The following is a 14588-nucleotide window of genomic DNA, read 5'->3' as shown; positions in this document are numbered from 1 at the left end:
TTGTTCCAACCAGATGGTGGAGTCCAGGAGCCAGATGCCACCTTTGACGACTGCTGCTACCCCGAGGGTGCCTACTACCACGTGACGGACGCCGACGACCAAGAGTAGTTAGGAGGCTCCCAGGCAGGAGGCCTTGCCTCTTCGATCATAGATGCTTTTGTGCTAGCCTTCTTAAGGCAAATTGTTTAACTCATGTTTGTGCTCAGATATTGTTGCTTCCGCTGACTCGTTTGTATTCAAGCTGATGTATTCGAGCCCTCGAGGCCCCTGGCTTGTAATATAAAGCTTGTATTATTTTAATTTGTGTCTAGAGTTGTGTTGTGATATCTTCCCGTGAGTCCTTGATCTTGATCGTACACATTTGCGTGTATGATTAGTGTACGATTGAATCGAGGGCGTCACACTGGGGAGGAGGATCCGGAGGTGTTTGGCGAGACGGGGTTCGCTGGTGATGAGGAGGAAGGCCGGAGCGCGGCTTCCGGGGAGGATCCATAGCATCGGCGGCTCCTGGACAGAAAGGAGACACAGAGGTGAGGGAGAGAAGAAGGGAGCAAGGAGGGGCAGTGCGGCGACCTAGGCCAGAGCTCACCGGTGCCGGACAACGGCGGACGGGCGCCACTGCTGCTGCCTCCCTGGTATTCCTCCTCTCACCTCTCTCACCTCTTCCGCCTTAACGACATGTGCTGTGTAGCCAAAGCCTCGGTCGCACATCACCAGCATCTCCGGCCTTGAGTACTCCTGCCACTGCACCCAGTCGCTCGTCGCCATGACCGGATCCAGTAAAGTACCTCCAATGCTCGCCCTCTCCCTCATGGCAGATGTGTTATTTTACTCAGAAAGGCCATTGCTCATGTGTTGAATTTTGGCATCAGCTATGTTGTCGTTTCTTCAGTTCTTTGCTGGAAGAACCTCAATTGTTTCTTTGCTTTGGTTGTTCTTCGATCTTAGCTCTCAGGTCTCAACATATGCATTACAATATGTTTGTTATCTGTAGGGATGGAGTGAAGAAATTGGATTTGGGTCATGGGATAAATCAACTCAAGGATGCAACTCATGTTCTTGTAGGTAGTCATTCAGACATTTCTTAACTCTGTTGCAAAATCAGCTGCCACAGCTCTGCGCTGCCGGGCATGGAAACCTCTCATGTATCCCCGCCTGTCACTTCTCTCCAGCAGCATCTCTATGCCATGGTAGCGGCGCTCCCGCCCCGACGATCGTAGCTGCTACTCCCGATCTGTTGTGCCTGGGCAGTCCCAGCCGCTCCTCCCTAACAAACTTGTGCTCTTCCTTTGGCTTGCCTTCCAGAGGGTCTTCACCGCTTCAATTTCAATCTGCAGGACATACACAAGTTGTAGACAAATCGATTGAAATAATATGCTAAGCCTTGGTCTCCATTGCCACTTTGTCAGCTTGTTGATATTAGAGGGAGGATCAATGGGGTGATTGGTACTTTCCCTTACAGCAGGTGGTGAAAAGCAACGAATTTTCTCAACCAATGAAGCTTTCTCTGTGGTGTCCAGGTTATGAACTCCTACAATTTCAGGTGTACTGCAATCCAGGAATGCAACAGGCCAGAACAATGGACGATGATGGTACTATGAGTGGCTAGGTATTGGCCTATTGTGGCAAGATGCCGGTGACTATGAGGTGTATAAAATCTGGATTTGTAAATGACCCAGGTTGCCTTGGGGGCCAAATGCTGCAAACAGGTCAAGGTTGGTTATATTTCTCCTTTATCATTTCTCTAGATAATCCTCTCTAGCAAGATCACTTAGGACGATATAATCTGCTATTTACTTTCTGTATGGTTCCAGTATGAGAAGATCACTTTAAGACAATATAACCAGCTACCCATGTGATTTACTTCCACTGCGTTTCAGCATGTTCAATCTCTGTACAAAGGCGCAAATGGACATATTTTGATTTGGCTACTTGGTGCTTTAATTGTTCTTACTGAATATTGGATCCTGGCACTTATGTTATCTACCTGTAGTATGTTTCTAGCTCGATGTCTACTGCTTCTCTTAAGGCCACAGTAGTTTCGATCGACACTATGTATATCTAAATAACAATTTCATTTGGATCACATAACATTCTTTTCCTGAAAATTCACATGGTTTATTGGACTTGAATTAGCATTGTGGTTCATGTGCACATTGTGCTTAGTTATCCTTTCGGTTATCACAAGTCGATGTGATAAACGCGTAGTATGCACTTCCATCTATACTTCTGATAATATTGGTGTCAAGTGGTATTAAAAGTCTGAAACTGCAATCGCATAGTTTAGGTTGTTCATACAAATCTGCATTTGGGCCTGTTTGCAAAATTTTACGAGTAGTAATTTGGAGAAGGAATGCAGTCCCTTAATCTAATAGCGATTTAACTTTTTTATGTGACATAGAACAGTCCTGTAACTTTGAAGACACCTCCAGATGTTGTGATTCTGCAAATTATCTGGTACATGCTCCTGCTTTTGCAATAACTCTATGATTGTCTATCAAGCTGCAAAAATGCTACGTGCCAAACATTTAATGTTCGGTAGTTAACTCTAAACATGATATCATTACGTTCTACACATGCATGTTTCTTTCATAAAAAGAAAATCAATAAAAAAAACCTGTATCTGATATGTTGTATTGGAACTAATAGTGTGAGGGAAGCAAAGCAAGTTTCTGTCAGGGAAGAAAACATTCTAAAACTTCTGTTTTCCATAAGTCAGTCAAAACAGAATATGTTTTCTGAGAATTATACTATTATTTATTCTGGAAGAAGGACGTGCTTCGTGACGTATGCATGCTAAATGTGAGTTGGATGTCGATGATTTCATTTTATTAGTTGTTCAGAAGAATAATGACAATAGTTGTCTTACTCCAATTCGTGAAGTAGAGTTTGTCATATAGGATCTTCTTATATGACAGAAGCTAAGGTCCATTGTCACTCGACACAGTCTCCCTGAAAGACAAATTCCAGTTTTAGAGTGTGGCAATGACGCAAATTCCTTGCTGCAATCATAGGAGATCCAGTCAGGCTACAAAGTTTTCCTGTATGGTGGTAGGGAAACATCGCCATTAGTTTGAATGATTTACCAGCTAGAAGGACTTCATAGAATTTTGCCAACATCATTGATGAAGATATAATTTTTCTTATTCATTTTTAGACAAGAAAGAACAATAGAGAATCTAAACCCTTGTCCTATAGTAGTACCCGCAGTACAACAAACCCCTATCTCTAACAGAAGATGAAAATGATTAGTTGTTTTTGTTGTAGGTTACCAAGAACAAGGGCATCATCAAACCAGATGTTGTATATTATCTGTCCATAATCTGGTTGTGTATCTTGCAAAACACAAGTGTGTGCATTGTAAACAAGAGAGACAGGGAGAATTGAGGGAAACGCCACGCTTGGGCGATCAGCTCATATTAGTATATATATCCATCATGTACAGATGCCTTGGGAAACAAGGACTTGACCCAGCCGTATCAATCATAGACAGAATACAATCCGATAATACGGCAAGGGCTGATTACATGCCAAATATACAGGATATTTACTTTAACATCCCCCCTCAGGCAGTGCGTCGGGAGGACGAACGCACAGGCTGTACCGAAAGTCCAAAAAGAGCTGAGACGGTAGACCCTTCGTCATGATGTCAGCGAACTGTTGAGACGATGGCACATGAAGAACCCGAATCTGCCCGAGAGACACCTTTTCACGAACAAAATGGATGTCAATCTCAATATGCTTCGTGCGGCGATGTTGCACAGGGTTGGAGGCCATGTAGACAGCACTGACATTGTCGCAAAAGACGATGGTCGCGGAGTGGAGGGGTCGATGAAGCTCATGAAGAAGCTGACGGAGCCAACAACACTCAGCTACAGCATGGGCCACTGCGCGATACTCCGCCTCGGCACTAGAGCGGGAGACTATAGCCTGGCGCTTGGAAGACCATGACACAAGGTTGTCCCCAAGGTAAACACAGTAGCCAGAAGTGGAGCGACGAGTGTTGGGACAACCTGCCCAGTCAGCGTCGGAGTAGGCCGTGAGAGACGTAGCCGGTGTCGAGTGGAGGCGAAGACCAAGATCCAATGTGCCCTTGACATAGCGAAGAATCCTCTTTACAAGGTTTAGATGCGGCTCCCGTGGTGCATGCATGTACAAACATGCCTGTTGTACAGCGTGAGCTATGTCAGGACGTGTCAGTGTCAAGTACTGAAGTGCACCGGCAAAACTGCGGTACTCCGTGGGATCGTCAACGAGAGGACCCTCATCGGCGGAGAGCTTGCAACGAGTGTCGATGGGGGTGGCACACGGGTTGCAATCAAGCATGCCGGCACGGTGAAGAAGGTCGATGGCGTACTGGCGTTGGGATAAAAGCATCCCCGATGACGAGCGAGAGACCGAAATCCCGAGGAAATAGGATAGATCCCCGAGATCCGTCATAGAGAACTCGCGGTGAAGCATGTCGGTGATGTGCTGTAGTAGATCCGAACTCGAAGCTGTGAGGATGATATCATCAACGTACAACAGTAGGTACGCAAGCTCATCGCCTTGTCGAAGTATGAAGAGAGAAGCATCACAAAGAGATGCGACGAAGCCGAGGCGATGAGCATAGTGGGCGAAGCGTTGGTACCATGCCCTCGGAGCCTGCTTGAGACCGTAGAGCGACTTGTGAAGGCGACACACGTGATGAGGACGAGCCGAGTCGATAAAGCCAGGGGGCTGCTCACAGTACACCACCTCGTCAATTGTGCCATGGAGAAAGGCATTTTTGACATCGAGTTGGTGAACCGGCCAGCCACGAGAAGCCGCGATGGTGAGGACGACGCGGATGGTGGCAGGCTTGACGACGGGGCTAAATGTCTCGTCAAAGTCGACGCCCGGCTGCTGAGAAAAGCCACGAACCACCCATCGAGCCTTGTAGCGAGCAAGGCCACCATCAGATGCGAACTTATGCTTGAAGATCCATTTACCTGAAACAACATTAGCACCAACCGGACAAGGAACCAGGGTCCATGTGCGATTATGAATTAGTGCATTATATTCATCAGCCATTGCACTACGCCAGTTAGGATCATGGAGGGCACCCCGGTATGTTTTAGGAATAGGAGAAATGGAGGTGTGAACAGCCGAAAGATTAAGACGATCAACCGGTTGGACAATGCCGTGCTTGAGGCGTGTCAGCATATGGTGTGTGTTGGTGGCTGGTTCGGTGCGAGAGACAGTACGTCCACGTTGGGTTTTTGGCTGGGTTTCTGGTGCAGCAGCTTGCGCCGGCGAAGCGACAGGTGCGGGAGAGTTGGCCGAGGTAGGCGAGGCATGCATAGGAGGAGAATCAGGTGCTGGTGAGTGTGGCTGATGCATGGGCGAGCTAGGACAGGAACTAGCACCTGAGCTAGGACATGCAGTAGTACGTGGATCAGTAGTACGTGCATGTGGTGCAACAGGAGCATGCGTGAGGGAAGGAGTGAATGGAGGTGGCTCGGTGGCTACTAAATCCAGAAGAAAGTCGAGAGATGTAGCGGAAGGAGCAGGGTTAATACTAGCAAACGGAAATGTATGTTCGTCGAAAATGACATGACGAGAAGTGATTATACGCCGACTTGAAAGATCAAGACAACGATAGCCACGATGTGAGGAGGGGTATCCAAGAAAAACACATGCAGTGGAGCGAGGGCATAATTTGTGTTTTGCTGTGGCAGATTGGTTTGGGTAGCAAAGGCATCCGAAAACACGTAGCTCGGCATAGGAAGCGGGCATGCGATAAAGAAGCTCGTATGGGATGGAAAACCCAATAGGCTGAGAAGGTCGTCGGTTTAGAAGATAGGTAGCAGCAGCAAGAGCTTCAGCCCAATAAGAGGAGGGCATGTGGGCTTGGAAGAGAAGTGTACGAGTAATATCATTGAGGGTGCGAAGAGCACGCTCGGCTTTTCCATTTTGTGGAGATGTGTAGGGACATGAAAGGCGAAGATGGATGCCGTGACCAGTAAAGAAGGTGGACAATGTGGAGTTGACAAACTCAGTGCCATTGTCGGCTTGCATGGCAACAACGGGAAGGTCAAACTGTGTGCGTGCAAATGCCACAAAGTTAGTAATCACAGTGGTTGCATCTGACTTATGGCGGAGAGGAAATGTCCACATGTAGTGGGAGTAATCATCGACAATAACAAGATAGTATTTTAAACCAGAATTACTCGGAATAGGAGATGTCCACAAATCACAGTGAATTAACTGAAAAGGCACCACACTAAAAGTTTTAGACCTAGAAAACGGCAAATGAACATGCTTGCCAAGTTGACACGCATGGCAGACTGAAACGGCTGCATTATTACAAGGAATAGCAAACTGTTTTGATAAATGTGACATAGCGTCACGACCTGGATGACCTAATCGACGATGCCATAGCTCGGTGGAGTCGGATGATGCGAGGAGTCCAAAAGTAGATGACGGGTTGGCGGCGGCGGAGACGGTGTAGAGAGGACCGGGACTATTGCAGCGTGTGATCTCGCGCCTGGTTCGAAGATCCTTGATGGAAAAACCAAGAGGGTCAAACTCCACAGAACAAGAATTATCGGTACTAAATTTGCGAGTAGAAAGAAGATTTTTAATAATATCAGGAACGACAAGGACATTATTGAGAGCAAAGGTACGTGCCGAAGTAGGCAAAGTCATGTGGCCGGTGGAGACAACGGGTAAAGTGACCCCATTGCCGACGGTGATATGAGAAAACGGAGGCGGTTTGGAAGGAAGAGAGATTATACCAGGGTTGGAAACCATATGGGAGGTGGCTCCCGAGTCCATGATCCATTCACCAGCGGATGAAGATGATGCAGCAGCATTATTTAGGGCAGCCATGAGCGCCGAGCAGTCCCAAGCTGGAGCGCCGTGGCTGGAGGGTGTACCCGGTGGCGGTGGGTCAGTGCCGTACGCCTGCCCATGGAGTGGAGCGAGCAGCGTAGTATACGCTTGCTGCTGGGGCGGCGCGTACGCAAACTGCTGTTGGGCAGGTACGTACGGGCGCTGGGGTGCAGCAGGCCGCGGTCCAAGAAGGCCTGCTCCACCAGCGGGGCGCCAGGAGACCGGCAGCGGCTGGGCCTGGCCCGTGTAGGGGTTGAAGCAGATCCACGGACCAGCTGCAGCGTGGGTACCGGAAGAGCCACCGCCGTTGTGGTTACGCTCGCCACCGTTGCCACGGTAGTGACCGACGCCCCCGTTCTTCTTCTTTTTCTGGAAGCGGCCGCCGTTGCCGCCGGAGTTGCGGTCACCTGAGGAGCGGTCTCCATTGTAGGCACCGCCAGAGGAGGCACCGGCGCCGTGGCCGTACATGGCGGTCTGCGGCGGTGGCGTAGGCATGGTGTGCGAGAGCTGCGTCTCACGAAGAAGAAGGAGAGACCTTGTCTGCAGGAACGTAGGGAACGGAACCTGCATGGTGACCAGAGTGGTGATGTCGGCGAAGCGAGAATTGAGGCCACGTAGGCACGTCAAGACCAAGGTCTGATCCGACACCGGCTGGCCGACGTCGCGGAGTGCATCAGAGAGGGATTTGAGCCGGTGACAATAGGCGGTGATGGTGAGATCGCCTTGGACGATGGCACGGAACTCCGCCTCGAGATAAACAGCGCGCGTCATCTGGTTGTCGAGGAACAAGTTCTGGATGAGCGTGTACGCCTCGTGCGCCGTCTGGTCTTCCGCCATGATAATATCCAGGATGTCGTCGCTAATGGAGCCGTACAACCACGAGCGGACGACGAAGTCCTCGCGGCTCCACTCTGGCGTGCGATCAGCAGCCGGAGTAGCGGCAGCTATATGGCCGATGAGGTCGTACTTGCCCAAGAGAACGGTGATCAGCATGCGCCACTTGGTAAAGTTCGACGCCTTGAGGTCGAGGACGACGGGGACATGGGTCTTGACGCTGGCCACATGCACTGCGTTGGAGGCCGGGGATGCAGGAGCCGTGACGGTGGTGAGGGCGCTGTTTGTGGCAGAGAGCTGAGATGGAGAGGTCATGGCGCCAAGAGCACCGGAGGTTTGGCCGGAGGAAGTCATGGCGTCTAGTTGCAGGCCGAAGGATCGAACTATGCAGATGCGATGCAGATGTAGTCTGATACCATGTAAACAAGAGAGACAGGGAGAATTGAGGGAAACGCCACGCTTGGGCGATCAGCTCATATTAGTATATATATCCATCATGTACAGATGCCTTGGGAAACAAGGACTTGACCCAGCCGTATCAATCATAGACAGAATACAATCCGATAATACGGCAAGGGCTGATTACATGCCAAATATACAGGATATTTACTTTAACATGCATGCTTGTAGGGGCAGAGCACGGTCTGCTTGTAGGGGCAGAGCACAGTCTTGCAAAACACAAGTGTGTGCATGCTTGGAGAGTCGAGTAATGTAATATTCTCTCTCTCTCTCTCTCTCTATATATATATATATGTGTGTGTGTGTGTGTGTCTATTTGAAATACTTGGGGTCTTTCTAACATGGATACTGTACATGTACGAGCTACAGGCCACTGTTGTTTATCATATGAACTGTAGATGTAGTGATTCTGAATTTTGTACCATGTCCTAAATTTCTTTATTTTAGCAGTGGTGATAATACTGATACATTGTGTTATCTAAAAATGTTGTCCTGACCTTAGATCGGGAAAATAGAATAAAAAGGTCAATTAGAGAATTGTTAGAATTGTGGATTGAATGTCAGTAATTTCTGTTTCTTTTTTGCAATTGAATGTTAGTGATGTTATATCTGTGTTGGATCTTGGCGAAAGATTACATGCAAAGTATACAAGTGAAAAACATAATTCATTTAGATGAGCTATTACTAGAGTAGATATACTTTTTTTGGCTGAAGTTAACACAGCCAAAAAATTTCTGGCCTCGGCAACTCCAAGGCAACAAACATGGATGTAAGCCTATTCAGAAGCGTTCAAGCTCCAGCTTCCTTGGAGTAGCTACACCATTTACGACGCGTTGATCAGCTTCCATGGGCTGAGGGGTTGCCACAAACAAAACGGAGGCAGACGACGGGGAGGTGGTCTACGTCGGGGTAGAGGGTGACCCTAGAAATAAGGCAATCGGTGTGGAAGAGGGCGTTGCTGGGGAGGTCAGCGGGAGGAGAGGGAGACAATGATGGATGGCACGACGAATAGAGGAAGGGGAGGGCTGGCGAGTGGGCGGTGTCGGGCTCGTTAGAAGGGGACACTGGCGACGTCATGGGAAGGCGCTTCAATAGGGTTCGTGAGAAGGGGAATTCACAACGAAGCGTCACATGACTTGGTGGTGGCATTCCAATGATTTCGGATTTGGGAAGCTAAGCTTTGGCAGCTTCACCAAATTGCACCGCAAGAAGCCTCCGCTTCGCATAATCGGCGAAGCACAGATTTGAGGAGATCCGAACAGTCTCTAAACTAAAATTCTCTTGGACAGCAATATATCAAACTAAAACAATACTGATGGATGTGCCTATCCTATCTATGGTTGAATATAATTTGATTTGTCTTAGTATCACCTCATGCTATCCATGCATTTCTGCTCGACCTTAAATATTGGTACTCTCTTAAATATTGTTTGCACGAGGTATTGGTGTTATCTTAAGTATCATGATGAAAAATGTTTGCTTATTCAAAAAATGTTCGAAATTTTGAAAACAATTTTTTGGGAAATCAGAGAATGTTCATGATTTTTTAAAAAGTTTGTGTATTAAAAATGTTAATGAAATTGAACAAAATTTTGCCAATTCAAAAATGAATGGAAAAAATATCAAAAACAATGTTCATCCATTCAAGAAATGTTCACTGATTCAAGATAATCGTTAAAAAAATGTTCACAATTTTTTATAAAATGTATGCAAACAGTATAAAATGTTCATGAGTTCAATAAACTTTGTTGATTTTAGAAATATTTGATAATTTGTAAAAGTGTTCACGAATTTGAAAAAGATCACGATTTCAAATATGCTCATGAGTTTAAAAATGTATTCATGATTTTACGAAATTGAGAGTGATAGTGTATCTCAGTGATGCAGCAAAATGTGATCATGGCCATTGAAGATTATGAATTTTTTTCCCGTTGCAACGCACGGGCCCTTTTGCTAGTATATATATGATAACACCTTAAGAGCTTATTCTGCACGTCAAATCGCCTTATTCTGATAACACTCTTCCGTCCCCCCGACCGGAACTAGATCCACCACCCCTGAGCCTCCATCGCCGCGCAACCCCACGCGCTCCTCCACCTTCTTCCCCGTCGGGGCCATCGTGCCACCAGAACCACCGCTCCCCCACCTTCTTCTCTGCCGGGGCCCCCGCGCCACCAGAAACCCCGCTCCCCACCTTCTTCCTGGCACCGACGCCGCCAGATCTCTCGCGCCCCGGCCACCGTGGCTCCAACCACCGTCTCCCCGCTCTGCCCCCCCTGGCCACCAGCACTTCCTTCGTGCAACAAGGGTAGCCGAGCACCGCATCCGGCCGTGGGTTCACGACGAGAACCCACCGGATCCGGCCTCCCAGATGGCTGCGGCCGTGGGGCGTCGAGGTCACCGTGGCCCTCTCCTCCCCAGATCCGGTGAGCCCCTCATGGACCTCTCCTCCCTAGATCGTGCGCCGACGGTGACATCCAACGAGTCAGGGCGGACCTCATCCGGCTTCTTCCCCCGCCGGCGCCGCAGCTGGCCGCACCTCCTAGTGCCCCTCGGGCTGGTCTCCCGCCGCCCCTGCCCGGCATCACCCATTCCCCACGCCCGGATCCGCCATTCGTCCTCGATCTGGATCAAGTCGACGACGAGCCCTCTCCTCGTGGCGGTCTCCGGCGAGACCCTCATCTGCGCCACCCGTAGGTACTCGGGTGCCACCCCACCACGTGCAGCTTGGTCGCGGCCCCCGTGCAGCTCGGTCGCGCCGCCGCCGCCGCCCCAGCGCTGCACCTCCCTGACCAGCGCCGTTGCCGCCACTCCAGCCTTACGCCTCGCTGCAATCCGCCCTCCTCCACGTCGACCCCTGGATCTGACGACCGAGCCGCCACACGAGTCAAACAGGTGAGCCGCTCCTCCGCCCCGCAGTCTCCGATTGCCATTCTTGCAAATTGCAATCTTCCTCCACCGGCGCTTTGCAGGCACCGCCGTGACCCTCTTCATTCCCTGATCCAACTTCCAAGGAGCAGCAGGGTGTCACCGATAGCCTCCTCATCTCCTCTTACTCGAGCTCGGGCCGGCACCTAGCTCGGCCACACGCCGACGCTTCCCAACCCTCCACACGTGCCTCCCTGCCAGCCTCGGACCTTACCTCGCCACCAACGGGCGCAGCAGCCCCCCTGGTATACAGCAGCGGGTCCTCCCTGGCCCCGATGGCAGCGACAATGTCAACAGTAGACCCCCTGTGCAGTTCACGCGATGCACCCCTGTGGTGCGGAGCTCATCTGCGTGTCGTTTGCTTCCCCCATCGCATGCGTGCAGTGCGGTTCGTATGGTGATGTAGCTCACCGCTTGGTGCTCCAATGCAGTTAGACTGCCGGTGGTGTTCACCAATTTCGCCTCCCACACGACCTGCTCACTTCACACAAGCGACGTGCGCAAGCACCTCACTATCTAGACCAAGTGGACTCAGACTGCAGATGGAAGTGGATTCAAGTGGGACTAACTAGTCCATCCCACTTAATTTGCTTTAGTGGAATCCCATTGGATAGGGAAAAAGTTAATCGGGCTATCCCACTTAGCCCGTTGGGATCCCATCTTGCCCTATTAAGCTAGCCAACTGCACAGTAGAGCACGGTGCCACAGCATGCTCCCGCCGCTGCCGCCGATTGATGGCCGTCGCCGCTGCTGCACCCCTGTTTCTTCTTCCTGGCACCAGGCCGCAAGGATTAGTGGGCAGCTTCTTGGCCATGGAAGCAAGATCTGGCGGATGTCGGGCTGCAGGCAGGTCTGCTGATTGGTTATGGCCGCCAAGAGGAACGTCATGTGGTGCTCCATGGTCGGTCGCCTGGCCGTGGAGGCGACTGCAGGTCCGAAGTGCTGGGCAATGTCAGGTCTCAACTCTCACACACATGAAGAACAGAGGAGTCGTGTGTTTCTGGCAGCTCTAAACATGCTGCAATATTTTCTTCTCTACTTCTATTTTCAACACCAATGGAAAGGGAGAGCTAGTCACCGGACTACATATGCTTGCACTGCGGTCGTCGATGCTGACTTGCACCGTTGCACAGCGCGCACACACACTATAGTGGGCTCGTGCAGTGCTAACTAAAACGAAAGAAGCAAAATTACAGAGAACAGAGGAGTAAGGGTGACACTGTAATGTGGACTCGGCAGATGGATGCTAAACTAGTGCGTACTGGAGTATTATGTTTCAATCTTCCATTTGCTAAATGGGATCCCACTTGAGCCCATATAATTTATGCATGTTTTGATGGGGTGTCGAGTTACTCCCACTAAACATAGTGGGATCAGGTGGGTTGGAGGTGGGACTCCCATGTATTGTCCCACCTGCAGCCTGAAAGTGGACTGAAGTTCACAAACAAATATGATTGAAGTTCCCAAAAAAGCTGTTAGAGAAACTTGTTAAAAAAGTAAGGTGCTCGTGAAGTTCAGTTTATTATTTCGAGACAAAGTGTAGTTTACTTGGTCAACTTGCCTTGTCGATTCAGAATTTGGCTTCCTTGTGTGCGCCAGCCGAAGAATTTATGTATGATATACCTTTTGTTCCAATCCGAGCTGACCGCTAGATTTGTGCTTCTTTGTCTTTGATTTCTGTTTGTTTTGCAGAAACCGATGAAAAGGATTCCTGGGCTAGTGCTCATCAGTCTTGGGTGACTAGGTGATCTCACTCCCCTATAAATTTTTCACCGTTTCCTACCTATGGCTATGGTAATTCCTCCATGAAACCACCTGACTTCAGGTTGCCCTGCCCACCATGCAGTTTTGCGCACGTAGGAGTGCAGCTTGACCAACGGGACGTGCAATTTGGCCCATGGCGTCGACGGTTTTCCGGTGAACTCGCGTGTGCACGGGCAGTTCCCTTGGACTATGCACACGTGGTCGTTTTTATGAGGGGTTCACTGTGTATGTTGGAGAGGTTCGCTCCTCCATGGGGGTCATCTTTTTAGGTAGTTCACTTCCTGAATTGTTTTAACACTCTTTTGTTTTTGTTTAAATCCGGTCTAGTGCAGTTCGTTTGTCATGTTGGATATGTTCATTTTCATGAAAAAAATAAAAGGTTGATGCAGCCCACTTCGAGGAGTCTTGTGGTTCACCGCATTCAATAAGGAAGAAACAGAGTGTCTTTATCAGATAGATGTGGCTTTGAAGCTCACTTTGTTGTCTCATGCAGTTTGTTATAATACTCCTCCGTGGTTTGCTTGGTAAATAGGAAAAATATATATCTCAAAGAAGATCGCTTTTCATTATATGTACTTCACTTGTTCAGTCCCTGCGGTCCATTCGCTCGGTCTACGCACGTAAAATGAGTTTAGTAAAAACTCAAGCGGTTCACTTTCGGTAGTGACACGACCCGTTTACGGTAGTCTCGAGGTTCACTTTTCATAGTATTGCGGTTCACCAACGTTCGACATGAAGTGCACTACACCTTGTTTGCGAAAATTTACGTCCCACAAAAAAAATCATTCAGTGCACTTGCCCATCTAATGAAGTGCGGTATTTCGTCTGAAGCAGTGCGTTCTTCTTTCCCCTTCCGAGATAAAAATACTTGTCTAAATCAGTGCGTGCTTCTTTCCCGTCCGAGAAAAAACACGTCTAAACAAAAAGAAATCATGCAGTGCACTTACCCATCTAATGAAGTGCGGTATTTCGTCTGAAGCAGTGTGTTCTTCTTTCCTCGTCCGACGAAAAATATGTTTAAACAAAAAGAAACCATGCAGTGCACTTGCCCATCTGATGCAGTGCGGTATTTTGTCTAAAGCAATGCGTTCTTCTGTCCGATGCAGTACATACGACGATTTTGGTCTCGCGAAGAACAGTGTTCGCTTTTCGGTAAAATCGAAACTGCTCTTAAACCGTAAGGAATTAGAGAGAGTGTTCTACATGAAAAAGTTGCGTCTCGTCGATATCTTTCCAACGGCGTATGATTTGAATCATTCTGACCAGCCGTTTGTAAAAATTTCACGAAAAAACAGCCACTGTCTCTCGAAGTCAGTCGCATGATTTTCAAAATTAACTAAAAACTGTAAGGAATCTCAAAACCATTTCAACATATCAAAGTTGCGCCTTGTCCGTAGCTTTCCAACGGCGTATCATACGTCTCGTTCCGACAAACGGTTAGAAAAGTGGAGCAAAAACAGTACCGAAAATTTCAAAAAATTTGAAAAACAGAGTTCCACGATTTAGTAAATTTGAAACTGCTCTTAAACCGTAATGAATTAGAGAAAGATTTATATATGAAAAAGATGCGCCTCGATGATATCTATCCAACGGCGTATCATTTGCTTCATTCCGACAAGAGGTTTAGAAAACAACACGAAAAAACGCTCGCTGCCACTCGTCATCCGCCGCACCATTTTCAAAACTGCTCTTAAACCGTGTGGAATCTCGAAAAGTGTTCAACATGTCGAAGTTGCGCCTAATCCATA

The 14588-nt window shown here is 48.6% G+C and overlaps 1 protein-coding gene across 5 annotated transcripts; it reads left to right on the top strand.

The window, feature by feature from the left end:
• The first annotated feature begins 336 nt into the window (after positions 1 to 336).
• LOC123159217 (uncharacterized) lies at positions 337 to 13294 on the top strand. 5 transcript variants are annotated; one of them, XR_006479571.1, is made up of 7 exons: positions 337 to 779; positions 995 to 1465; positions 1544 to 1715; positions 2402 to 2457; positions 3268 to 10574; positions 12769 to 12820; positions 12923 to 13294. XR_006479571.1 is itself a non-coding variant. In XM_044577047.1 (3 exons), the coding sequence occupies exons 1-2, from the start codon at positions 10520 to 10522 to the stop codon at positions 12776 to 12778; spliced, it is 534 nt and encodes a 177-aa protein (XP_044432982.1). In that variant the 5' UTR covers positions 9917 to 10519; the 3' UTR covers positions 12779 to 12820; positions 12923 to 13294. The 5 variants fall into 5 exon arrangements, 1 of the variants encoding a protein (XP_044432982.1); XR_006479573.1 differs by lacking the exon at positions 3268 to 10574 and having other exon boundaries at positions 351 to 779; positions 2407 to 2457; XR_006479572.1 differs by lacking the exon at positions 3268 to 10574 and having other exon boundaries at positions 352 to 779.
• Positions 13295 to 14588: the final 1294 nt, after the last annotated feature.

This window comes from Triticum aestivum, chromosome 7B (genome assembly GCF_018294505.1).
Source record: "Triticum aestivum cultivar Chinese Spring chromosome 7B, IWGSC CS RefSeq v2.1, whole genome shotgun sequence".
NCBI classification, from domain to species: Eukaryota; Viridiplantae; Streptophyta; class Magnoliopsida; order Poales; family Poaceae; genus Triticum; species Triticum aestivum.
The sequence above is the reverse complement of the archived record's forward strand: the minus strand, read 5'-3'. Positions and strand labels throughout refer to the sequence as shown.

What these genes read in the sequence shown, in the direction of transcription:
- LOC123159217 (XM_044577047.1), top strand. Translation starts at nt 10,520, where the DNA reads ATGGCTGCGGCCGTGGGGCGTCGAGGTCACCGTGGCCCTCTCCTCCCC.